Source organism: Phascolarctos cinereus, unplaced genomic scaffold, assembly GCF_003287225.1.
Source record: "Phascolarctos cinereus isolate Bilbo 61053 unplaced genomic scaffold, phaCin_HiC Scaffold_4;HRSCAF=312, whole genome shotgun sequence".
Taxonomy (NCBI): Eukaryota; Metazoa; Chordata; class Mammalia; order Diprotodontia; family Phascolarctidae; genus Phascolarctos; species Phascolarctos cinereus.
Window position 1 is genome coordinate 254,175,788 of NW_027555847.1, and position 26,893 is coordinate 254,202,680.

Sequence of the window (26,893 nt, forward strand, 5' to 3'; positions counted from 1 at the left end):
ATTCCATTTCCACTTGGTGGCCCTTCAGATATTTGAAGTTAGCTCCTAATGGGTCACCCTGCCCCCATTCTTTCCCTTAGTCCAAAACTGATATGTCCGAAGCACTGACCCTTTCACTCTTCTGCTTAAGAAACCCAGAGGCTTAGAATCATAGGGATTATAGATGTAGAGCTGTAAGAGACTTTAAAATCATCAAGTTTAACCCCCTTCGTTTTACAGAAGGGGAAACAAAGGCCACTGAAGTTCACTAATGCACCGAGGGTCACGAAAGGAGTAAAGAGTAGATTCCCTAGTCTGTGAGCCTGTGTTCTCCAACTCCAGAGCCACTCACTGCCCTTTGGATGAACATGATGCCCCCTCTTGTCCTTCAGATAAAATAGAAACACTTCTTTCTCTTTGTCATTTAAAGCCTTTCCCCATCTGGCTCCATGCTACCTTTCCTGGATCTTTGAATCTTCTTCTGATTTATACCATTGATGCCTCACTCAGACCATCCAGCTCGTTTCCCATACGTGACATTTCATGTCTCTTCTCTGTAACTTTGCATGGGCTGTCTCTCATGCCTGATAAGCTTCGTCTTCACTACTGCCTTGGTAGGATCCCAGTCTTCTTTCAAGACTCAGCCAGGTTAACAGCCATTCCGTATATAAGGACTATTCTGATTCTCCCAGTGACAAGTCCTTTCCCATAGGAAGGACTTTGTATATGTTTCTCTTTGTTCATGTTGTTTCCCAGAATAAAATGTGGACATGTTGAGGGCTAGCACTGTTGTCTGTTTAGTCACTGTGTCCCCAGTTCCTAGCACAGCCCATAGCAAATAGCAAGCACTTAATAAATGCTTTTTGAATGAAAAGTCATCTTTTCTTCAGGCCAGACATCAGTTACATCAATCAGTCTTCACCATTAAAGACCTTCATCTTCCTGGTTGTTCTTTAGTTTATCAATGTCCTTTCCAAAATCTGATGCCCAGACTAACCATAATCCGTATTCTGGGCATTGACCTAGTGGGGCAAAGCACAGTGCTACTATCGTATCTGTAGTCCTCAACAGTATGCAGCTCTTTGTTTAACCAGATCACATTATTTGTTGTTGTTGATCACCTTGCCACACTATTGATGATTGCTTGCATCCAAAGAAAACACCCGAGTCTTTATCACGTGAGTTGCTGTTTAGTCATAACCTCCTGTCAAGATTCTTGTTTAGCCCACTTCTTTGTCTTGTCCACGAGAAGAGTGTGAAAGATCATTGCATGCTTTGCTAATATCTAGGCTAAGTACATCTGAAGAGTTCCCTGATTTACCATTCTAGTAACCCTGTCAAAAAAGGAAGGGAAGTTATTCTGACATGATCTGGTCTTGATGAAGCCATGAATGGCTCTTGGTCCTCACGGCTTCCCTTTCTAGTTGTTAGTTAACCGCCTCTTTAATGATACATAAAAATTATGCAAGGAATTGTGGTCATGCCGACTCCTATATAAAGATCTGATAAAACACTATATTTTCCTTCCCTTTTTTTGGAAAATCATGATAAGGTTTGCCCTTTTCTATCCCCGTGGAATCTCTCCCATTCTCCAAGATCTTGGCTCAGTAAATGGCAGCCGTCAGTTACTGAGATGTGATTATCAGAGCCTGGTGACTTGAATTCATGAAGGATAGCTAGTTGTTTTCTTATTTTTTCCTACTTATCTTGGTTCTCAACTCCCTTTTAACCATTGTTGTTATGTCCTTTCAGGTACAAAGTTGGTATTTATTAGCAAAGAAGAGTGAAGCAAAAAGAGTTGATCCTAGTTCTACGCTCTCTCAGTCATTGGTTCTCATCATCTTCTCCATCCCCAGTAATGGTGCTGTCTTTCTTTAATTCCCTACTTTTCCCCAATGTAACTAGTAAAAATATATTCCTTTTGTGGTTAACAGCTGCCAAAGTCTGTCTTAGAAGAGACAAGCTAACAAAAAAACATTCCTCTGTAGCTGAGTTTGAAAGAGGTATCTCACTTTGGTCAATAAAAATTTCTTCGTGTTTTCTAAGTGACCATTTATTCCACAGTTGTTTTCTGCCTTTTAGGCCTTTTTTTATGTATAATCTTTTGTTGTGTCATGGCACATTGGGATTTGGGAGGTTATGTTAAAGGACTGAAAAATACCACTAAGAATGGGAACTAAAAATAGACCAGTTATTTTCTCAGACCATACAAAAGAGCCAAAGATCATTGGCACTTATTTCTACTTTTGTGGTCTGGCCCATGAAAGTTTGAGGTAGTTTGTAGATCCCAGATTATTTTCTGGGCAAAAGTATTTTTCTTCCATTTCAGTGTCTGTGCTGCTTGCTACCTGAGGGCAGTGAAGGGAAGAAAAATGTATTGCTATAAAAACCTTGGCTTTGGTTTTATAAAAACATCTATAAAGCTCCACCATCTGTGTGTGTGTGTGTGTGTGTGTGTGTGTGTGTGTGTGTGTGTGTGTGTGTGTATGTATGTGTATATATATCGGGGGGAATATAGAATTTAAAACATGCATTATGAAGAAACCTGAAGCAACCTGAAGCAGCTTTTTCTGATAACTACAGCTTTGAGAATTTACTGATGTTTGTGTTGGTAGGTATAACTATTTTAATATAATTACAAAGAAAAACATTTCTTTATGGAGACCCACTAAAAATACATTCTCAAAGCTGTTATGAACTGCTTGGTCTGCATTTTATTCCACTAGGTTTTGAACTGCAAAGATCTGCTTTTTCCTGGTCCAACTAGCTTTACCCACATGCTGGTCAAATATGATAGCCTCTCTGAGCATAGTAATCTCTCAAGGCACCACAGTGAACAAATTGGCTGGAAGCCACTAGCCATAACTAATCCTTTCTACATTACCTTAGTTATAATATCACTATTTTTTCTTGCATTGATTAGAATAAATCGTCTTTGAATCCCAGTACTCCAAATTTTGACACTTTTGAGTTTTACTGCAAAATTTTTGATTCTTTAGCCCCTAAAGGTAGGATATTAGGTGAACCATTTATATAGCAAGGAAACATGCTGAAATGAGGAAAATAAAAGGGAACATCTGGTACTCTATCCATTGATCGGTGTTGTTTTTGTATTGAATTTCTAGCATGGTCATCTTTTTCCCCTGATAGTTTGCAGAGGGCTTAACCTTGAAGTATGACAAAGAGGTTCAGGGTCCATTAACCCTATTTAGATCTTGGCCTTTCAGTTGAAGTTAGGTGTATGTTATGAACATTGCTTGGGGAAAGGCATTCAGGATTCATTTCTTTGTCAGCCAGAAATTCCTAATATCTTTCTAGCATTTGGTAAATAGAGCAGGGTAATAGAATGAATGTCACTCAACAAAAATGAACATGACTTTCTTTGAAAAAGAGAGATAGCTCTAGCATGCTCCCTTCCTGCCCCGCATCCCACTGCCTGTGCCCCCAGCCAGCCTATCTCAGGCATGCAAGCAAGGCTCAGGGCCCCTGGTCTTTGCACTACAACCTCCACTGGTGGAGACTGTGACCATTGTAATTCATTCACTAATACTCACATAGGGAACATGTGAAACCAAAAGGGAGCGCTTGTGCTGGGAGTCCTTTTCTCTCTGTTTAGAGTCCCACCAAGTTCACATCAGAGAGTGGCATAGCTATTCCATGAGTTGTTCCTTTGCTGGGCCAGGTTACGCAGATAGCACAGCTGCTGTTCAGGCTCCTCTCAGAACTTGGCCGCTGCTGGTTCTGGTTGGCAGTGGACCCTCTTTGGTGGCTCTTACTGATCACCTGGACGCTCCCATCTCAGAGCACTTCACTAAAATCTGAAAAGAGAAGCAGCAGAAACAGAGGCATCGTGCTTTAAAGGACAAGACTCTTGGTGGCCAGGCAGGGAGGCAGCTTCCCCCACCTGGCAGCTCCCACTAATCTTTCCTTACTTAGAAATTGCCAGGCAAGAAAACCATCCACCTGAAACTTTTGTAGGAACAGTCATTTCCAGCTCAACAGCCAGTCAGAATGCGTTTTGTCATCACCCAATAAATGAACAGTAAACAGTTGAAGAATGCATGTGATTGCTGTGACATGGTGGTGTAAGATGCCTTTCAGAAGCAGACTCAGCCAGCCTCCCCATCGATTGGAATCAGGCAGGGTGTTTTGTATGTGCTCAGCCTTCCCCGCATTGCACTAATGTATCTCTAGCCAGATCCTTGGCCACCCTTCTCCCTATTCCCAGCAAGAGTTGAGAATAAAGCGCCACCTTCTGTGGCCTAAGCTTTGAGAATCGTTCACAGAATGCTGGACTTGGAGTCAGGAAGACTTGGGTTCAAATCCTGATACTGATGCTAACTGCATGAATAACCAATGACAGGTCACTTAATCTCTTTCCCTTATTTGTGAAATGAGAATAATTATTCCTATAATACCTACCTTTTTTGTACATAAAAATATTTTATTTTTAAATTGCATATAAAGATAGTTTTCAACATTCATTTCTGTAAGATTTTGAGTTTCAAATTTTTCTCCCTCCTCCCCAAAACAGCAAGCAATCTGATACAGGCTATACACGTACAGTCATGTTAAACATATTTACACATCAGTCATGTTGTGAAAGAAGTATCAGAACAAAAGGGAAAAACCAGGAGAAAGGAAAAAAAAACAAAAAAAGTGAAAATATGCTTCAATCTGCATTCAGACTCCATAGTTCTTTCTCTGGATGCATCCCTAACTCTTAGAGTTGTGGTGAGACTCAAATGAAATTATGCAAAACATTTTGCAAGTACTGAAGTGCTGGGTAATTCTTAGCTATTCCATTTTGGGGATGCTACCCCTTTTTTCAAGAAGAGAGCAGTTTCAGCAAAAAAAAAAAAAAAGAGAAAGAAAGAAAAAAGGGGCAGCTAAGTGGTGTAGTGGATAGAGCTCCAGCCTTGGGGTTGGGAGGACCTGAGTTCAAATCCAGCTTCAGACACTTGACACTTAGTAGCTGTTTGACCCTGGGTAAATCACTTAACCGTAATTGCCTTACCAAAAAGCCAAAAAAAGAAAGAAAGAAAAGGAAGAACAGTTTCAAATGGAGATACTCCTGTCCAGATCCAAACAGCCAGATCCATTCAGGTGACCCCAATCCAGTTATATGACTCACTGCTTCTCCCCTTTCTAAGAATGACTGGTATTAACATGTAGGAAGAGGTAATATCATGCCCTCTATTTCCAAATAATTAAAAGCTAGTGATTTATCAATCAAGAATTATTTGAAGAGTATTCTTAACATTTGGTGATGCTTTGGTGCTGTTGGTGGTGACTACTACAACTGGTATCCTTGGTAAAAGATTTGGCTGTGGATTGTTTTCAGAAAGTGTGGAAGCATTTGATACATGCTATCAAGGGATAGCAGGAATGAAAGTATTAAATCAAAATGCATGCTTTGGGCTCAAAACAAATAGGCTCAAATAATCACGAGGGACTTCTTTTGATAGGTAAGCATTTTGGTAGGGAAGATAATTTTTCTCCCTTTTAGAAGGTACAGAAAAGTATTTTTTCTTCCCTGATCACTTGAATCTTCCCTCTGGTTCGTGTGAAGTCTGATTAAGTAGATTTTCTTTTAGCATCGGTCACATCAGTATTTTCCACTTAGCATTATTTATTCATGAGAAATGTGCCATAGCTTTAGGTTTTAGAGCATCAGGCTTAGGTTGGCTGCATGCATGTGTTTTCACACAGACCCTTACAGAGTTCTAAACCACAAGTAAACGTTAGATTTTAAAATTAAATTTTTATCCATTATCTTAGGATCAAAGATGTAGAGCTGGAAGAAACTTTCCGAGGTCATCTAGTCCAACCCCCTCATTTTACAGATGAGGAAACTGAGGGCCAGGCAGGTTAAATGATTTGCCCAAGGTCACACAGGTAGCAGGTGTCAGTGTGTAATTGTCACAATACCTCCTCACAGTTCAGATGATGGCACTCCCATATTGCTTTAGCAGTAAGTTGTTTAACTTTGTTATTAGCCATGTGAGGTTGGTAAATACATGATAACACGCTCTGAATGTCAGGAGTTTATTTAGTAGATTGAAAATAAAAAGTTTCAGTGAGATTTGCTTAACAACTGAGAATAATAATAACCAACCTACTTTTTTTTTTTTTACATTTAAGACTCGTGGAAATTTGAGTCGTAAAGAAGCTAACTGGTATGTTCAAGTTTATGACAGCTAATTGAATGGAGGGGTTATAATTAAGAGCCTTGGTATGGTGTTCTTTTCCTTCTACCTTGCTGCCTAGTCAAAAAAGGGTGTAACACGAGGCAAAGTAGATAAAGTCTGTCAGTCGACTCACTTGTAATAATTTTTAAATTACAATCTTTTAAAAATTACATTTACAGGAGCACTATCAAATCAGGGAGATGAATATATGAATTCAGTTCAACATCTATTGATTATCTACTTTATGTGTTTGGAGCCATGGATATTGTTACTGAGTTTTTAGAAAGAGTGTTTATCAGTTGCTTTTAACGATAGGAAATTACTCTAAAAGGTACTTTTTTTTTCTTTTTCTTTTTATTAACTAGACAAACATCTACGTGAACATTTCCCAAAAAAGGATTCTTCCTGAAATTGAATTTGTTATGTATAGTTTGGTTTTTTTGAAGTGAATATTCAATTTAAAATCAACCCAAAGATCATTCTTCTTGTCAGAAACAAAAACACAGAAGTGACTTAAGAATTAAGGAGCTTTATCTCCTCTCCATCTTTTCTTATCATCCCAACCATGAAAGGCAGTGATTCTCTCTTTTTCTTTGATCCTCTTATTTTCTGCTGATATGGCTTTAAAACAAACAATGCTTTTTTGTTTCCCTGAGCTTTCCTTGCCTCTCTCAGAGTATTCTGAGATTTGGCAATTCTCAACCTATTCTGTCTATCCTGATTTTTGCTTCTCTATCTAATTATTTTCTCTGTTTCTGGTACTTCTGCTTGCTTCTGACCTCTGTGCATTTTTTATTTCTTCTTCACAGTTAACTTACTTTATTCTATCTAATTTTATAATAGCATCTACATGCATAAGGTAAACAGATATATACAAAATGGTTAACTAGGTAGCATCCTGTCAACGTAAATTCAGTGTTATCACTGTTTAGCTGAAATAATACAACCATGTAATTTAAAATTCCAGGTACCTAAAAAAAACCCATTTAGACTTAAGGGGTTTGAGATAATCAACATATGAAGAGTTATTTAAATGTGTTTTCTTCCCCTCAAATGGAGGGGAACTTGGGGAAATGGGAAGGAGTTCATGAAAAAGTTAATTGGTTTATAATTCACTCTCTCCTGTTGACTATCTAAGAAGTAGACTAGTTTTGCTGCCTAGAGTACTTACTTTCAGCAACTGAACCAATAAGTATACACTTGTCTTTTAAAAATCTAAGTTGGTTGACAAGTTCCTTGTATATCCACCATGTTGAGTTTTTTCCTTTTCTTCCTCAATAGAATTGTTTCTCTTTCTGCCTTCTGAATTTTATTCATAATAACTTCCCATCCCTCCTGGACACACTTATTCTGTAGAATTCCATTCCATGAGATCCTATGTATCTTTTCTCTGAATCCTTTGAAATCTTGCCCTAAATATAGGATACAAGTCAGACTACACACTTTCTTCCATTTCTCTATCACAAATTCTAAGAGGAAGCAGTCAGTGCACACCCTTTAAGTTCTAATAATTTTCATCCCACCAAGTCTTCCCTTCCCTACCCAACCCATAATAGAAATTCCTTCGGTCTGTCTTATGAAGGATGAAATTATCATTAAAGCAAGTCAAGAAATTATTGCCTGCTTTGCTTTTTAGCAGCAGATGTCTGGATAAGTTGGGTTCATCCTCTGTTCCAGTCTTATGATCTGTTTCCCAAACTCATCCTTTTTTTTTTTTTTTCAAAACTTCCTACCTACCTACCCCCAAGTCTCAGTGATATCTTTAGGGTCAGATCTGCCTCCTTGCAATCTGTTCTCTGATTTCATCTTGCTATACTTGGTACACTTGTGCATAGGCAGCTGAGGTTTTGTATTTACTAGCTTCTTTCTTGGATATTGTCTTTTGTAGACTTAATGGGTGTGCCTGTCATTTCCCTATAGCTCCTTTGCTTGGGGTCTAACTTGGTGAATAGATAGAGGCAGCTTTTCTCTGTTTCTACCCATTTCTTTTCAGTTAAAAGCCCTTTTAATTAATTTTGGAGATTCTAAGTAAATGCAGTTTCTGGTACCTCAGGAAAGTTTAACTCCTATGGGATCTGAATTTGGATTGCTGGATTCTAAGCCCATGCTGTTTGCCTTTATAACACAGAATCTTAATTAGGGATATATTACTACTTATTGGAATTTACAATTAATAAAAACAGAATAAGAAAGCAAGATGTTTACTCTTATCTTTAAAAAGTGTCCTGAAATGGTCAAAACAAAATTAATTTCAGTTCACCTTAATTTTAAAAATATGTCTTAAAAATATGCCCTTTGAGAAGAGATATGGCTGGGAAGGGCAAGGTAGTGAAATTCAACAAATTATTAAAGCTGCAACTCTCAATAGATAAAAAATCACACCACTGAACCCACCCTGTTGGCTTGTTACTATAAACAGTCCATTATATAATTATAGCCCTGAACCCTAGATACTTAAGTAGGGAATCCTGTTTGCTTTGTACCTCCTTTACATGTGTCTTAGGGCTTTAATGCAGGCACCTTTCAACATCAGTAAATTAACTTTAAAGCAAAATCAAATCTTATCTGGGCATACAAGTTTAAAAAGCAGGTTTGCTCATTATGATGATAGAATTATTAACTTCTATAAGCCATGAGCTTTAATTTTCAGCTTAACATGTATTTCAAATGAGACTCATAATGAGGTTTAATAGTCTTCTCAGATCAATTCCCCTGGTATATTGTTTTCTGTTCTTTGTTACATTTAAAGATCAAAAGTCCTAAAAGAAGAGGAAAGTGTATCCTATTTTCAGACTGGAATGAGTACCCAGCTTTCTTCAGAAAACTTTACCAGTTCACTGTGCAATATAATCTCCTAAATTGTGGAAAGAATGCAAATAATTCAAAATGAGAAACGCTATGAGGAGGTTAAAAAACTGAATGGGGCAGAGAGGCCCAATTAAGGGTGTTGGAAAATCTGGGGAAAATGAGAATTTCATCATGTGTAAAATGAAAATAGAGAAATCTGGCTGAGTCACAGATTCAGGATCTCAGATACTGCCTGCTGCCTCTCCAGCCCTCTTCTTCTCTCCCTCATTTTTCCCCTCCCCATTTCAGCTCAGCTCTTGTACACTGCCCTAAACCATTAGAGCAGCCTTCTAATTAGGACTTAAAAACCATTAGCACCTGAGACAGTCTTCCTGATATAATTAGAAGAAATTGACTGGATATTGGGGGGGGGACACAGAGTTCTGAAGATGAATGAGACTGCTGTATGAAGCACTTTAAATTGGGAATGAATATTATTCAGTTTCTAAATACACAGAGGTCTCTTGCAGTATAAGTGTCAATGGATTTGAGGAACTTTGGTCTAGGGTGTTAATTTCTTTCTCTGGAGGGTGTTATGGTTCTAGAATTCTAGCCAGATGCAGTTTAAAAACCATTAATGAAGGACAGGTTGTCTTTATTGTCCTGGAGCTAGAAATTTATTGTATATTTGAACTCTACTAATGATGTGATGGTTACAAAAAGAGCTACAATCGCTCAGGAGAACATTTCCTATGCTATTATGTCTAATCTCTGTTTACCTTAAGAGCCTGAAGGGATATCAACTTGGCCTGTGAGGATTTCATTTATTTTATAGGATATAATGATCTTACAAGACTTGAGGAGGTTAGCTTATAGAGAAAATGAACAGGCTATTATTGGTAACAATCTTATTATAGGGATTTTTAGTTACATAGGTTCCAGGGTGTATTGCAAATTGAGGTATACGTTGAAAAGGTCACTTCATGAACAGAGCTAGAACATTGTACACAGTAACAGCTACTCAGATCAAGACAATTCCAAAGAACCCATGATGAAAAATGCTGTCTGCCTGAAGATAAAGAACTGGTGAACTCTGAGTGCGGATTAAAGCATGCTTTTTTTACTTTATTTTTCTTGGGGGGGGTGTATGTGTGTGTGTTTGTGTTTTCTTTTGCAACATGGCTAATATGGAACTAGGTTTTTGTATAACTTCACATGCATAATCCACATTATATTGCTTGCCTTCTCAAGGAGTGGAGGAAAAATAAGGAAGGATAGAATTTAGAACTCAAAATTTTTTTTAAATGAATGCTAAAAATGTTTTAATGTACTTGGGAAATATTTAACAAAATAAGAAATATATGTTTTTAAAAGGTCATTTTGTCCTACTCTGATACAGGTGATTTTAGAATCTATCTCTTCCTTTTCTGCAGATATTTAACTTTGCACATTTTTACAAAATTTGGCCTCATGTAGAGAACTCCCTCCACTAAGGCAGAATAGTCAATCAGTAAGTATTTATTAAGATCCTATTTTATGGAGATACAAAGACAGAAATGAAAGCCTGCCCACATGGTAAATGGCAAGGGAGGGAGAAACCAGCAGCAAGGAAACAACTTTGAAAGACTAAATCTGATCAAGAAAATGACCAGCCATAACTTCAGAAGATGCTGAATTGTGCTTCTCATCTCCTGGCAGAGAGGTGATAGAATAGACTAGAGGTGCAGAATGAGGCAAAGGTTTTCAGTCACAGCCAATGTGCCCATTTGTTTTACTTGACTGTTCTTATTTCTGCAAAATGGGGATGATAATAACAACACCTGACTTCTAGTGTTGTGAGGATAAAATATACCAGTGCTAGCTAGCTATTATTATTACTGCTACTACTACCAATTATTATAAGGGAAAGCTTTTATTTGTGGGTGGGAAGAGTTGAAAGTGGGGAAATTGGTGAGTAGTAATATAGGTACAAAAACATAAGAGGAGAAAAGTCAGTCAACAGAGCATCATTTGAACATATATTAAAATAATATTTTATTTTTCCCATTACATGTAAAGTCAACTTTTAACATTCATTTAAAAAAAACAACTTTTTTTAGGCAGTTGGGGTTAAGTGACTTGCCCAGGGTCACACAAGTAGTAAGTATCAAGTGTTTGGTCTGAGGCTGGATTTGAACTCGGGTCCGCCTGACTTCAGGGCCTGTGCTGTATCCACTGTGCCACCTAGCTGCCCCCATTTTAAAAAAATTTTTGAGTTCCAAATTTTCTTTTTCCCTCCTTCACCTCCCCCCTCCCTGAGACAATAAGATATTTGATATCGATTGTACAATTTGAACATTTTTTTTTAAAAAGAAAGCAGAAAAATAGAAGGGGACACAGACAAGCAGGGCAGTTTTACTATTACTTTTTAAATTTTAGTATAAGGATAAGAGATAAGGATTGGACCAACACAGGTTGGCCCCCTGAGTTTTAGAGAGTTGCCTAGAATAGTAGTGTCAAACTCATCTGGAAGAAGGGTCTACTAATCCACATATAAGGACGCCATGTTGGGCTTAGTTTTAAAATGTGATGTTATCTATGTTGTATTTTTATATATTATGTTAAATATTTTCCCAATTACATTTTAATGTGGTTCTGACCACACTCAGGAGTGTTTGACACATCTGGTCAGAAAGATTAAGTGCCTTGTCCATGGTCACAGAGCCAGTCAGAAGCGGGACTTGAGCTCAAGGCTTTAAGGTGGGGAGGAAGATTCCTGAGTGATGTGAGGTAAGAAAGAGAGGGTTTTGGTGAAGTATGAGTTGAGATCCTCACCTGAAAGTGTAGGGGGGAGAGGGAGACTCAGTTAATATCAGATAACCCAAATTTGTAGTAGACCCAGTCAACATGGTTTCTGGTTTCTTCCAGATCTGTTCAGTATATGTGAATAGAAACAAAGGAGACAGATGGGTTTGCGGTTAGGCAAGGCAGGAGGGCAAGGGATTCGTGAGTAGAAGCTAGTATAGACTTGAGCTGGTTTACCGAGGAGATTAGATAGGGAAGAGATGAGCATAAAGCTAATGCAGGAGGGGATGGCCTAGGAAAGAACTGAGGGATGGAGGAATGATTGAACAACAAGGTTAGGGATCATTAAGACAGAGGAAAACATGTAATGACAAAATATTTTGTTGTTGTTCAGTCATTTTCAGTTGTGTCCAGTTCTTGGTGACCCCATTTGAGGTTTTCTTGGCAAAGATACTGGAGTGGTTTGCCATTTCCTTCTCCAGGTGATTCTACAGATGAGGAAACTGAGACAAATGGGGTTAAGTGACTTGCCCAGGATCACATAGCTAGTGTCTGAGGCCAGATTTGAACTTAAGATGAGTCTTCCTGACTACAGCCTCAGCACTCTATCCACTATACTATCTGTCTGCTCAATAAAAGATTATGATCAGATAAAGGAATTTTGGAGTTCTTTGATCAAGAAGTAGAACAACTGTAGGTATTGGCAAAATCAAGAGTGTCCATCTCTAGATGTAGAGGTAGAGTAGATGATAGAAATTGAGTGGATTGAAAAACTGAGAAGGTAGGGTATTTGAGGAAGCATCAATATGTATACTGAATTCAAGTTAACAAGAGTTTAAGTGCCTGCTGTGAGCTAGGTACTGGGAGTACAAAGAAACTCAGAAAATAGTGCCTGCCCTCAAGGAGCTCACAGTCTAATGGGAGAAACAACATGTAAATAAATATGTACAGACAAGATACATACAGGGTAACTGCCTCCAGCAGTCACAGAAGGAAGGTCTTGGCATTAAGGAGGACCAAGAAAGACTACTTGCATGAGGTGGGTTTTAGCTGCCTTAAAGGAATTTAGGAGGTAGAGACAAATTGGATGAGCATTCCACGTGTGTAGGACAGTTAGTGTCTCATAGACATGGAGTCAGGTGATGGACACACACACATACACACTCCATATCTTCTGTATTTTTTCAAAAGCCACTACCAGATCATGAATCCTAATATAGCTCTTACATCCCTTGAGCCCAGCCTTGTTCCTGTTATACTATTGGAGAAATCGCTTTGCTCTGCATTCGTTCATCAGTTATTTCTTTTCACTCCAGCTTTGGTTCTTTATGTCCATCTACAGAGATTTCTGGTTGGTTATTCTTAGCTTCAAGACTTCCATCAGGCTTCCCCCTTCTTATTTGATCCCTTCCTCTATCTCAGTTTTCTGTCTTTCTTCTGTGCTAAGATGTTTATCACGTACTTCATTTAACTTTGTAACCTTTTCTCATAGTAATGGCGGAGTATCATTGGAAGAAAAACTGGTTCCTGTAGAATCATTATCACGCTTTTCACTGGTCTTCACTAATGTTAACGGAAAACTTCTTGGCCTTCCAGTTCTTCCTTTGCTCTTTGACTCTTTCTCATGACCTCCTGTTTTTCTCTACAACTTTCTGACTGGCACCCAAGTACTTTATGTACTTTTTGTAGGCCATCACTGCCTAGTTATCTTGCAAGAAACCACCCATCATCTTGAGGCCATGCTGCTTTCTGGAATGGCATGCCTTTTGTCTGTTTGAACTGTGCTGCTTGAAATCCCATTTCCTCTGAAAAATCTTCTCCCTTTTAAAGCATAAAAATGCCATCAGCTTCTGTTAATACAGACTGTACTGAGTTGAATTAGTAGTGTGCTAATAATCCAATCAGAGGTATGGCTTAGTATAACAAGAGCCCTTCTTTTAAGGCTACTGTGGAGCTCACACTGAAAATCATCATAAGCAAGACACTCTCTGGGCCTCAGTTTTATCATCTGTGAAATGAAGGCCTCAGACTAGAGGCTTTTTCTTAGGGACCTCCAAGTTTTAAAAATCTGTGAGTCTTAAGTAGCCTCCACACCCTCCTTACCCCAGATAATCACTTTTGGGCCTTTGGGGTTTTGGACGGTGGTTATATGAATAGCTAGCCACAGGATACAGTTTGTTTCCTGCTTGTTCTTATAATGTCGGGCTGACCTGGGTACTCTGGAAGGTCTTTTCCAGCCCTAACATCCAGTGTAGCTTTCTGCTTCCCTTTGTGCAGTGCTCCAGTAATTCACTTGTACATTCCTAGCATGCCCTACCTGTTAACACTTGTGTGTAGCCTTGGAAGGATTAATTGTCAGCTCAGTTCTATTGATGTCTTAAAGCTTTTCCCCATTGTATATAAAAATATATATTTGAATAGTCACATCAGTGTTATCTCTTTTGGCTTCTGTCATCCTCAGATTGTGTGCTTTAACTTGCCTTGTTCAGCCTGAAGCTTAGCACTGTGCACATGTTAGTGCAAATACAGCGTTCCCTGATGTCGTTACACTAAGTATTCATTTCTTAGATTTTTGTCTAAACCTTTTTGGTGTCGTGGATCCCTTTGGCAATCTGGCAAAGCTTTTGGGTCCTGTCTTAGAATATTATTTTTAAATATATAAGATACATAGGGTTACAAAGGAAACCAGTTATATTAAGATAGTTGTCTATCTACATATATGACATAAATGCATATATATTTGTATTCGGATATGTTGTTCATGTACCTCAAGATAAGAAATCCTGGTCTAAATTCAGGTAGCTCCCCATTATCTGATATCTGAGAATCTCTGTGCTGTGGAGCCAGTCTGGCTTTTAGGGTTGGGGTCTTGCAGGGTTAGGATTAGAAACTTTCTGACTGGGTTGTGGTCTTGGAGCACTTGGGGTAACTCAGTGGTTTGGAAGCTCTGTGAAGGTTAGGCCTTGTGCCCACGTACTGCTTCCTCAGGAAGGTGTGGGCTGCAAGAAACCATGGGCGGGAGGTGGAGAATTGTTGTGGGGGCTGAATTTTTTACTCTTTCTCCCCCAGCTGGCTCAGCATGTCCCAGTGGCTGTGGGAGATAGAGCCACGGTCCTAAAGCAGCTGCCTGGATTATTCCAGGTTTTACGTTCCCTTCCATTTGCATGGATCACCAAGCATTGATTGTACAGATGTAATCCAATCATGTTTATAGCATTTGAGTCTTAATGGGGGGGAGGGGAGTTGCAGTGTGCAATAACTTTTTCTACTTCTTCACACCTTTTGTTCTCCCTATCCCAAATGTTCCATTAGAAGAATGTGAAGCATGTTAGTTTGCTTTTTTTCTTTTAAAATATATTACAAATTGAGCAACTCTAGGCAAAAAAATAATTCAAATAAATATGCAGAACAAAGTACAAATTACTAACCAAACCCCTAGGCTTTTTAAAGGATGAGACAAATCATAGCTGAGGTTATCCCTGAAATAAAGTGAGCTCCTTCCCCCCCCATTCACTTGACCGAATTACAGGAGGTAAGGGGCAGATAACAGAGGCAGTAAGATGTAAGGGTGTGCTCCTAGGTCCTGGAGTAAAAAAATCCAAGTTCAAGTCCAAACCCTTACTAGTTGTGTGACCCTGGGCAAGTTGCAACCTCTGCCTTCCTCAGTTTTCTCTACTATAAAATGGGGATAATAATAGCACCTACTACCCAGGGCTGTTGTGAGGATCAAAAGAAGTAATATTTGTAAAGTGCTTAGCACAGGGCCTGGCACATAGTAGGTGTTTAATAAATGTTAGCTAGTATTAATAGGGCATTGATGAAGGCAACTAACAATTGGCCAAAATCAGCTTAGATTAAAAAATTAGCTAGTAAAATTCTGACACAGTCGAGAAGGGAGCCACCCATTGAGGAAGAACCTGACACTTGAAGAAATCCTCACAAGTTTGCCCTCCATTTTTTCCCTTGTCGAGGAGAGTGTGGAGGGAACTTCTGTCTCATACTCCCCACCTTGATCAGCAATAGTGCCACACTACAGCTCAACGTCCAGATGCTGAGAGTTCTGGGCTTGTAGCTGAGATGTTGCTCAGGAAGTGCCCAAGACAGGGCCCAAAGCCTTTGCCAGATTGCCAAAGAAATCTGTGGCACCAAAAAGGTTTAAAGGCCAAGACTCCTGCTCTTAGGGAGTGGCCTCTTGTTCTTTCCACAACTGCCTAGCCTAGCCACCCTGGGCCAGGACGTCAGCAAGCCCAAAGCTGGAGAGATGGTGGTAACTCAGGCCAAGCAGTGAAGCCCAGTAGTAGAAGAACAGGGTGGCCCCCATCAGCGACTCTGCAGCATTGAAGGTGGGAGTTGCCCCCTACACTCCTCCCGCTGACGTGCACACATTGCTTCCCTGGGCCCTGCTACATGCTGCAGTGCCCAGGGCAGCTCATGCTTTTGATACTGCAAGGCTACCAGGCACCTGGTGTCTTCTGACTGCTCTACTGACCTTGGCCTTCCTGGACTCCACTGGTGGCTGCCATACGCTGCTTCTTCCGGTGCCGCCTCATTTCTTGATTGTAACTGCTATAGCCTCTGGCTGTGGGCTCAGCTGTCATCCTGGCCTAGGGTGCTTACTAAGTACCTTTGGAAAGACTCAGAGCCTGCACTTGAGGACTAACAGGAGTCTCAGCTGTGGGGTCTGTCATCTCCCAAGCAGGATCCCAGTTCCAGGATATAGAAATCTACCCCCTGCTCCACCCTGGCCCCCAGAACCCTCCAGACTCCCAGAGAGAGGTACAGGGGAAAAGATGAAAAGCCAGATCAGGTGCTTGGTCCTTATTCCCTACCTGGGCCTTTTCTTCACCGTCGAATTAGTTTCCAAGTTTTGTTCATACTAACTATATACTATTATCCATCACCTCTTTACTTCCTCAGCCTCTACCATCTTTCAGGGCCTTGTCACCTGGCACTTGGCCTATTGCAGTAGCCTAATTGGTCTTCTTGCTGCGAGACTCTGGCTTTTGATCCTAAAACACAGATTTGTCTCCTTCCTCTTCCTCTCTTTTCTCCTTCTCTTTGTTAGATATTCATTGGCTTACTCCGGAATAGAACTCAAAATTTCTCAGCCTAGCTTTTAAAACCATCTACAATATCTCCTACCTGTTTTTTCTATTCATATTTATACTCTGTCAAACTCTTGGCTATTGTCCATATGGGATATTCTGTCTCCCATGTCTGTTTCTTTGTGTTTGCATGGGGCATCCGCTACCTCTGTCCTCACTGTCTTCTGTCAGAGCTCAGTTCACCTGCCACCTTGTAGTGGAGCCCTTCTCCTTCACCCTCCCCCACCTCAGCATTTGCTCCTTCCTGAACTGACTTTTATTTACTCTGTGGAGGACGTGTTGTAGCCTCACAGTTAAATATAATCCTCTCGAGGACGGGAGCTATTCTGGGTTTTGTCCTCATGTTGTATCACAGTGCCCAGCGCATAATGTGTTAACGTAGTAATATATTTAATGATTATATTTCTTCATATGTTTGAATTAACTTACTCTTTTAAAGTGGCCATTTACATTCTTTATTTCCTTCTTTGTAAATTCTCTTTATGTCCTTTGACCTTAGTCTTACATATAGATGTTATCAGTTCCTTCAAATATTTCTTCTCAGTCTGCTTCTTTTCTTTTAATTGTAGAAATTATTTTTGTTGTACAGAATCCTTTTATCTTTATATGCCACTATTAATAATAGCTGACATTCATATAGCACTTTCAGGTTTACAAAGGATTATACATACCTGATCCTTACAACAACTCTGTGTCATAACTGCTGTTGCTCTCTGCATTTTACAGATGAGGAAACTGAGGCTGAGAGAAGTTAACTTCCTCACAATCACATAATTACTAAGTGTATCTGAGACAGAATTTAGACTAAGTTCTTCCTGCCTCCAGTTGTCAGTTTTATCATTTCCAGTTTGTTGGTGGTGGTGGTTTGTTTTATTGAGTTTTTTAAATGTCCTTTCTTTCTGTAGATGAGACAGTTTTCCCCTTGCAGTTTTTTCATAATTAAAATTTTTACATGGCTAATCCACTTAGTTTAACTGTGTTGCATGTATGAAGTGCAGAGTTAGATTTACCTTTTTTTTAAACCCTAAAACATAGCCATCCAGTTTTCCCAGTTTTTGTTGAATGGTGATTCCGTTCCCCATTGTGTCTTGTTTGTTGTTCCAATTGCTTTTAATGGGATTTGGAACAGTAAGAATAGGTCACAATGCTGAGCCAATATTCCATCAGAGCATTTGTGCTCTCATCACCAATGCTTTGTTCTTAAATGATTCAACAACCTGGAAAATCTTATTCAAATAAATTTCCATCCATGGAAATAGAATTTATATATTAAAAATACCACCTGTGTACTGATGACTACACATTACAGATTCCCATAATTTATGAATAGAAAGCTTTGAAAAGCAAACTTATTTTTCTTGGACTGAACAGTAAGTACACAGAGGGTTCGATCCCACCCATCATTCAAGACTGAACTTTAGTGTTTTGCTCCAAGATTTGGCTTAGAAACAAACTAATGCTGCTAACAGTTATAATAAATACATAAGAAAATAGGAGGCCTTGATTTTTTAAAAAATTTAAGTAATAAATCCGAAGTGGTGGTGGTGGGGGGGTGTGTGTAGGATCAAAACAATTTGGTAACTTAGGTGACCACATAAAATGTTAAAATCTTTTCCATAGAATCTGTTCTCTGAATTGGCTACTAGGGATGGGGAACCTGGGGCCTCAAGGCCACAAGTGGCCCTCTAGGTCCTCAAGTGCAGCCCTTTGACTGAATCCAGACTTCACAGAACAGATTGGCCCCATACCATTCCTGAAGAACAAAATATGTTTTAAGTATTACCAGAAGCAGTTAGGCTAACTTATAATAATATCTTAATCTTGAGCTGTATTATTTTAAATGTAAGGCAATTCTTGTGTTATAGAAGAAAACACACTCTGCTAAGAATCAAGAGAGGTTGTGGTGGCCCTCTCTCCTTCCTCTTGCAAATTAGCTACAGGAAAGTTGGTAAGTCAGTTTGCCTATGAGGTGCTTGACTTCCATTTCTCTAACACTGACATAATATCTGCACTTAACTTCCTAGGCGTGGGCAAATTGAAGGAGAAAATAAATGTGAATGGGCAGAATATAAAAAATGTTCTTATACATGAGCTATCATCATCATTATTGCTCTTTTAGCTTATTCTTTGATAGGAAGGGTCAGAGGAGTGGAAAGTCACTAATTCTCAGCTTTATATACATTTTCCCCCCTTATTTTCTTATTTCTGTCATTCACCCTACATTGGTTCTGTTTTCTCAAATCCGCTCTTATTCTTCCTTTCTTCCCTTACCTCATTTTTATGTCTGCTATCCTGTTAGATCATTTCAAGTATAAATTTTTTAGATAACTTCAAAAATTTTAGAAGTAGATTTTTTTAAAGCAATTCTTAAGTCACAGAAGCGCATTTATCAGATTTCATAATCAACAAGCTTCTAATGTAGTTAGGCTAGGGAAGGAGAACTCTCTTGTGAGGAGGTGAGAATGATGTTCGGAAGAAGCGAATGTGATTGGGGGGGGAGGGTTTCCCCTCAAGCTGGGGAGCATCTATTGCAGAAGTCTATGATAGTAACTGCTAGTTCTACAAATAGGTTCCTGCTTTCCATTGTCCTTCCAGATAGCTGAGAGTGAGTGGATAGATCTAATTCAAAGGACAAATAAATACAAACATGCAGTCTTACTTTTAAAAATCAGTTCTCTTCTGCTCCTTGTCATGTAGTTTTTCTGTCACAGGCAGGATATGTGAATAACGGAAGGTCTATGCGCCTGTGGCTGTATTTTGGAAGTCACTGAATGCTATAGGTAGAACTGAAGCCCATGATGCAGTCAGCTCCTTTGCCAGCAGCAAAGAATGAAACTTTTCCCTTAATTACTCTCTGTGGTTAGGTTTGACTTTTAAGGTTCCTCCCTCCCCTCAGAGAAGAGGAGTAAAGCTAGATTGCTGAAGACCATTTAGAATGGGGAGGGAGAGTTGGGTTGTCTTCATACAAAGGAATTTCTAGGTACGTTATCTGCCTCTTGGCTCACTAGCTCTCTTTAGATCTGAAAAATCCATAAGAGGAACAGTGGGGGATCATTTGGTTTAATAACTGACTGCTCTGTGAAGGGCATTCTCTTCTGTGTTACTAGCTGTTAAAGAAATAGGCAACAGAATGCCTGTCCTAAAGGGAGCTTATGCTGCCCCTAGGAAAATTTAAAAAAAAACAAAACCAAAAACCTAAGAACAAACACAGAAAAAAGATACACGTGGGGTAAATGAACATACAGGTGTCCTCTCTTCAGGGGTAAGTCAAATTTTTAACTTTTACTGACTTTGTAAATTGAGAAAAGAAGTTGAGTTATGTTAACTTGGCTCCAAAAGGGATTTTGTGTTTTCTGAATTAATCACAAAGGAGATCAGTCTCAGCCCTCCCAGATCCATGAGGAAGTGGAAAAATAGAAAGAGAGGAGTTTGGGAGCAGGATCTGTGGGTCTAGATCTTTTACTGTATCACTGAATGGTTGCTGCTGCTGCTACCGCGCCGCCAGGCCACCGCCACTGTTGTTTTTTCTTTAGATTTTCTCCCTCTCTGTGGTGCCAAACATTACCTCAAATAAGGTAAAGGTTATAAAGCACTTGTTATGGTGCTTTGTACAAAGTAGGCACTTAATAAATGCTTGTTGTCTTCCTTTTTAAGAAACAATGGTTATTTGGTTTTTTGTTTTGTTTTTTTTTAAGAGAGGAAAATATCTCTAATTTTATCAACGAAATTGGGGGAAATGGGTGTCATTTGCAGAGAATTTCATTCTTAATACTTCTGCATATCATTAACTGATTGATAGTGGTGCACACTACTCATTTGGAGTGGTAGGGAATGACCAATTCAGGTTTTTGCTGAATTTTTCCCAAGATATTTGTGAAAGTAAAATACCGAGTATCCAAACAGGAAACATCTAGTAGGCCCTCGGTTGTCCATACCTCATCCTTGTGACTTATTTTTAAACATCCTGTCCATAGTAACACTTTTAGTTCTGTGTAGGGGTCTTGTTTTTGCCTTTCCTGTTGTAACGTTGGGAACTAAGGTGGGGATGGGGTGTATTTTCTCCAGATCCTGCACAGAATTCCTCATAATAAATTAGACTTCTTATTAACCACAAACAGAAATCATTTTATTTGTCCGAGAAGGGAGAGTGATTTCACATTTGCTGTGGAAAACCTCCCAAAGCTTTTCCATGTCCTTCTAGCACTTTCCCTAAGTGAAATAGAATTGAAGTCTAAAGTCGGAGACCTGCTGCATCAGCGCCAGCAAGTTTGTCACACCTTGGTGTTTTGTTTGCCTTAGAACTTGTCATTCCAGGGGAGGAAGTGGGGAAGATGAGGGTCAAAATCTTTATGGCAGTAACAAGAAAAATTCACTGGGAGCAAACAAAAAGTCCTCATTCTTTTCAAGTTAAAGCCAAGTAGATCTCAAAAACTTATGTCCTTTTCTTCTCTGTTTCGGACAGCTGTAGGCCAAAATAACAAATCAATCCATCAACAAACATTGATTGTGTTTTTTTACTATTTAGTTGATTTGTGTCTGCAGCATATGCATATTTATATACATGTGTATGTATATATACGTACACATACATGCACTCCATGAGAAGGTGCCTCCTCCCTTTTTGGCAAGATGGTACTTGATTTTTGAATAGGAGGCAGAAGATGAGTGGGTTGAGCGTTCTTGCTCCCCTTGAGTTAGACATGACTGCCGTACCTTTTTACCCAGGATGCTCATGTGGAAGTTGTACTCAAACTTTTATTTTAGGAGTTGGGTCTTTGTTCTCTTTGTATGCCTTGGCTGTTTTCCATTAGTTCTATAGAAGGGGGACCATTTGTTAAAGACATAAAGATCTCACTCACATTCCTTGCTTCCCCAAACCGTTCTTCCCTTGTTAAATGATTATAATGAGACTGTCTGTTCATTCACATGAGCTTCTGAAATTTCTCCATCAGTGTAAATAAAGCTACTGAAGATGGCATCCCTTTCCTGAAAATCCAAAGTGTTCTTCTCCTTTATAGGAGAGTGCAGAGCAACAGACCCATGTTATCATCATCCCTGTTTAAGAAATGGACCATGGAAAGAGCCCCAGAGAAAAATGAAACTTTCAAAGAGTTTCTTTCCTTCATTCTTAATTATTTGTCCATAAATTTACCTTCAAGGGAGATTTTGCTAAGGTAGTAGATAATAATATAATTTGGGGTTGTACTGCCAAAAAATGCTGAAACCGCTTACATTTTACTGTTACCACAAAAAGCTGATTATTATAAAGTGCCTCCCACTCTCGGAGGCAGTAAAAGCAAGCTGTAATGTAAATAGGTTTTTTAATGCACTTAACTACTTCCCTTTAGGGCTGATGTTGAACCAATAATGGAATATAAAACGTTAGACTGCTCATTGACTATAATTGAGGAAGCTTTGATGCAGTGGGAAATGACAATTAAAGTCAGCACTAGATTTTTTTTTCCTTTTTAAATTCAAGTAGCTCAAAACATGTAAATAGAAAGAATCACTAGTTAGGCACCCTGCACAGCTCAGCCCAGCTGTTTAACCAGCAACACTGTAAGGTGATGTGAAATAACCTCGCCTTAGATTTGAATGCTCAAAACCCACTTTCTCATTTTATCCTTAGAAAGCAGAGGCTCTGCAGCAACTGAGTTTTTCTGTATTGTCAATAGATTGTATAGTTTTCTTTTGGCTAACCTATGCTTGCACAATTTTGAAGAATATCCTTTTTTGGAAAAAAAAGTTTTAAGATGTAAATTTAGCTCTTTTAAGGACATTACACACTGTATTCATTGTTAAGAGAACTGTTTTACTCAGATTTTTCTCCTTTTGTTTGCTTTCTCCTTGGTTAGAAATAAAACAATGGGGAATTATAGTATTGTAATGTGCCCTTGCTTGGGAATATGTAAGGCAATAACTTCCTCTTTGTGACACTGTTTAGTCTTAGAGTCAGCAGCATTGAACCACATTAAGTTGTGATACAAAATGAAAACTCTGTTTCTGGTTTGAAGGGGGGAAAAAATTGTATCAGTGATATACTGTAGTAAACAAAGTAGGCAGCTTGGTTTGGAGATCACCATTTTCCTTTTTGATTTTCTTTGTTTTACACTAACATTTTAAAGCGTTTAAAGCAATGAACTGAAACTTGCACCTACCCTACCCCAGTTTGTTTCATAATATCTTTCACTTATTAGCTATTTTTTAAAAAATAGGACTTTGATTCATTTCTTATTGGGTGACAAATGATTGTTTTAATACTTTTGAAAATACGTGTACTAAAAATGCTCTATCTTGAAAACTGCCTGACCAAAAAGTGCTTTGCTTCCTAAGAGTTTCTCTGTCTTTTCCTTTTAGGTTCGACATCGTTGGTGCGAACTTGTCATAAAACACAAATACACTAAAGGATATGAAGATGTTGAAAGATTTCTTCTGAAGGATCAGGCAAGTTACATTTGACTGGTTTGGAGGGACTAGTAGTTTAGGTTTGTAGGTCTTACTCTCAAGAATATAACACTAGAATGTAGGATTACTTTGATATCTCCTTTATGTCATCTCCTAAGCCTTTCAAAAGAGCTCCCCAAAATGAAGATCATTACTTAAAATATTTTATCTAGCTGTTGAATTTTTGCCAAAATTATATTTGTCTCTCTCTGTTCACTGTATTTGTTAATGTGTGTGTGTGTGTGTGTGTGTAGACACACACACACACACACACACACACACCCCCCATGGTGGTCATTGGGATTTTTCCTGTTTGGCTTCCATTATTAATGAACATAATTCAGTCAATTCAATCTACTTTTAGGAGTATTTCAAGTGAATGTTGTCTGTGACTTTAATATCATTATACTTAATGTTATTTAATGGCCTTCAGAATAGATACTTTGTGGTCACCAGCAGCCTTTTACCATTAGGTCTGTTGTGCCTCCGTAAATAGAGACAGGCATCTGTGAATGTATGCTTACAGATGTGTATGTGTCCCCAAGTATCTAAAAGGTTTAGTTCTCTTTCATCTTTAGATAAACATGTTCATGTCTTTTTGATTTCCACTGGCCCATTACTACCACTCCTCAAACCCTCCATGACTGTTATGGCACATATCTTTTGGAGTGGTTGCTCTGCCATATTTCTAATGACCATTTCTAGTTTTGCTATGATTAACGTGATTGTTTTCAGTGATGTAAACTTTTGCTTCCTTGATGTGCATCAGGGCTTGGGTGGAATGTAGCTTTTGAATGAGATGGCAGCCATTAAGAAGTTAGACAGAATGTATCCATTTTGAAAGCAAAGAATAAAACAAAAAGACTTTTGATAGCATTCAGAGTGTTTGGGGGCAGGCAGAAAACAAAGACCAGTTATCCCCACAAAGAGTACCATACAACTTCTGGCCATTATGAAATGTCACATGTGCCCCACTGGAGTAAGAAGGAGGTGGTTGGGAGTACAAGGAGAACAAGAGAAAGAAACAACTCTCTCCTTAAGGTCTATACTTAAAAAATAAATTTAACTGTTGTATATTTAGAATAATGATTTTTTAACCAAATAAAGATGAGCATTTTAAAGCTTTTTTTTTGTTAGGGAAAGAATTTTTGGAAACTATTAACTACTAAGTTTTTATCCTGCTATCTTTTAGATCCTTTTAATTTGCTCCAGCAGGGTGCAATCTGTGGCATAAATGAGCTTTGGACTAAGATTGCATGTGAAATTAAAGTGGTTCTTAGCTTGTCCAGATCATAATTGACTTGGCTATTTTAAAAGTCTGGGAAAAATGCAAATGTGACTGTTTTCAGCATGTTTGTTGAAACAGAAAAGCCAGTGTTTGCAGCCCTATTTTGGATGCTTACATGGAAAGCTATCAGGCTGTAAGGAACCAAAATGCATCTTTCCTAATTGCATCTTGATTATTCTTCCTGGCACTGGCTGCCACATGATGTCATGTTAGCATCATTATGCATTGGATGGGAAATTTGTCATTTCTCTAGTGTTATAGCTTGGAAGAATTAACTTGTGTGTGAACTGGCTGAAATGCATCTGAAATCTTGGTCTCCACTATGACTCATGAAGACCAACAGAGAGTCTTTTTGAAAAAGGAAACTTAAATTACATGAGTATGTGCATGTATCTTTCTCTCAACTGAGGCATTCATCTACGTCAATAAAAGCAAGAACCTGATATCTTCTATTCAAAAGTAGCATATGGTGTATTCTTGGTAGTACTTAGGTGACCTTGGGCGCTCTCTGGCGTTCATTTTATCTATAAGATGGGTGGATTGAACTGTGGTAATCTGTAAGGCCCTGCCTGTCTCTTAAAAAAGAGAAGGCTATCCCTCTAGAAATATGAACCCAGCAGTTGATTAAATCCCCAAGTTCCAGTGACTGAAAGACAACTTTGATTAATTGATTTTTTCTTTTTCCCTTCTTGGTGACAAAAGAAGGGGAGAAAAGCACTAAAAACAGTGGGTTTTAATAGGACTGTAAGATGATCAGATAGATGTACCTGTGTTTTTTTCATCTCTACAACTGGTGCAGTTTTTGCAAATGGGTAGCTTGTATAAGAGAAGCTTGAGCCTCTAGTCACACACACAAAAAGAAGATATATATGTATTATATATATGCATGTATTTCTAAATATAGATAGTTGTGTGTGTATTTTGTAATATCCTCAGTGTTTAAGCAGTTGTTACGTTCTGTGTATTTTCCTTCACAGGCTATGGGTGTGTATCTCTATGGAGAATTAATGGTGAGCGAGAATGCACAGCAGCAGCAGCTCGCTCACAAGTGCTTTGAGATGGCCAAGGAACACATGGACAGATCATCAGCCAGGGTGGTGGCAGAGATGTTATTCTAAAGAGGTAATTATTTTCCCCTCCTTCTCTCCTTTGTTTGGTGCAAACATGAAACTACCACCCAGCCTGTTGGAACAAAGTAAGTCTCTACTAAGCCAAGAAACAGGTGAGGTCTGTCTACCGAACCACTGGCAACATTAGTCTTTTACCTTCTCATCGAGTCGCTAAAATGGCGTACATGGCAAAGGATGCCTTCAAGCAAATTTTTAGCCACATCTTTTTAAGTCTTTGGTAATTTGGTAAAGCTAAGGGATCATGTTTTCCAGTGAAATGGCTTTTATATTGAAAGCTTCAGTAAAGTTTGCTTCTGGCTGTATTAGAAGTAAAGGACCAGAGAAAAGCAGTAGAGGTCATGCTGAGGAGGGATGAGAACCTAAATACAAAAAACTACCACATGTAATTAAGATTTTTTTTTACCCCTCCCTAAAAAATGTACGTTACTTCCTGCACCCTGGAATCTTGGAATTTTTACATGAAAATGTTTTCTCCTTTTAAGTTGTGAAAGTACCTTTGCACCAGCATGCTCAGCACATAACTGATTAGGTTTGGTATGAGAGTCCTTTCCAGCCCGACATACTTGACATTTTTGCTTAATGACATAACACATCTTGACAGTCTTTTCCTCTTGTTGGGTTGTTGGGGGCTTTTTTTTTTTGACGGTCTTTGGTTGGGTTTTGGTTTTTTGGTTTTGTTTTTTTTTTACTTCAGTTTGTGGGATCAAAATTCAGCCTTCTTAGTTTGGCAAGTGTCTCCTATGGCTTGTTTTTAAGAAAAGCACCCTAAACCTTTCAAGTTTCTTCCCCTTTTAGGCGTGCTCAGGTTGCTGGGCTTTCTGGGGATTGTTTTAAAACAGCTTATTTAGGGGGCAGCTAGGGGGCGCAGTGGATAGAGCACCGGCCCTGGATTCAGGAGGACCTGAATTCAAATGTGACCTCAGACATATAACACTTACTAGCTGTGTGACCCTGGGCAAGTCACTTAACCCCATTGCCTAGCCAACACCACAAAACAAACAAAAAAATAAAACAGCTTATTTACATCAGAGAGGTAGGATACCAAGAATATAAGTTAATTATGAATGACTGTCCTTTTAGCATGGAGACAGGGGCTCTTTGATGATTTTTGTGCTTGGGGTAGTAGGGATAGTAACTTAGAGTCTAAGAAGAAAGTTTACTCAGCAGCTCAGTGAGCCTTTCAAA

The 26,893-nt window shown here is 38.9% G+C and overlaps 1 protein-coding gene across 1 annotated transcript in view; it reads left to right on the forward strand.

The window, feature by feature from the left end:
- The window catches only part of AOPEP (aminopeptidase O (putative)), a 498,190-nt gene that overhangs the window by 467,492 nt on the left and 3,805 nt on the right, over positions 1-26,893 (forward strand). The window contains 2 exon segments of the mRNA XM_020971658.2: positions 23,204-23,290; positions 25,556-25,700. Coding sequence (XP_020827317.1) covers positions 23,204-23,290; positions 25,556-25,696 — 228 coding nt within the window. The 3' untranslated portion in view covers positions 25,697-25,700.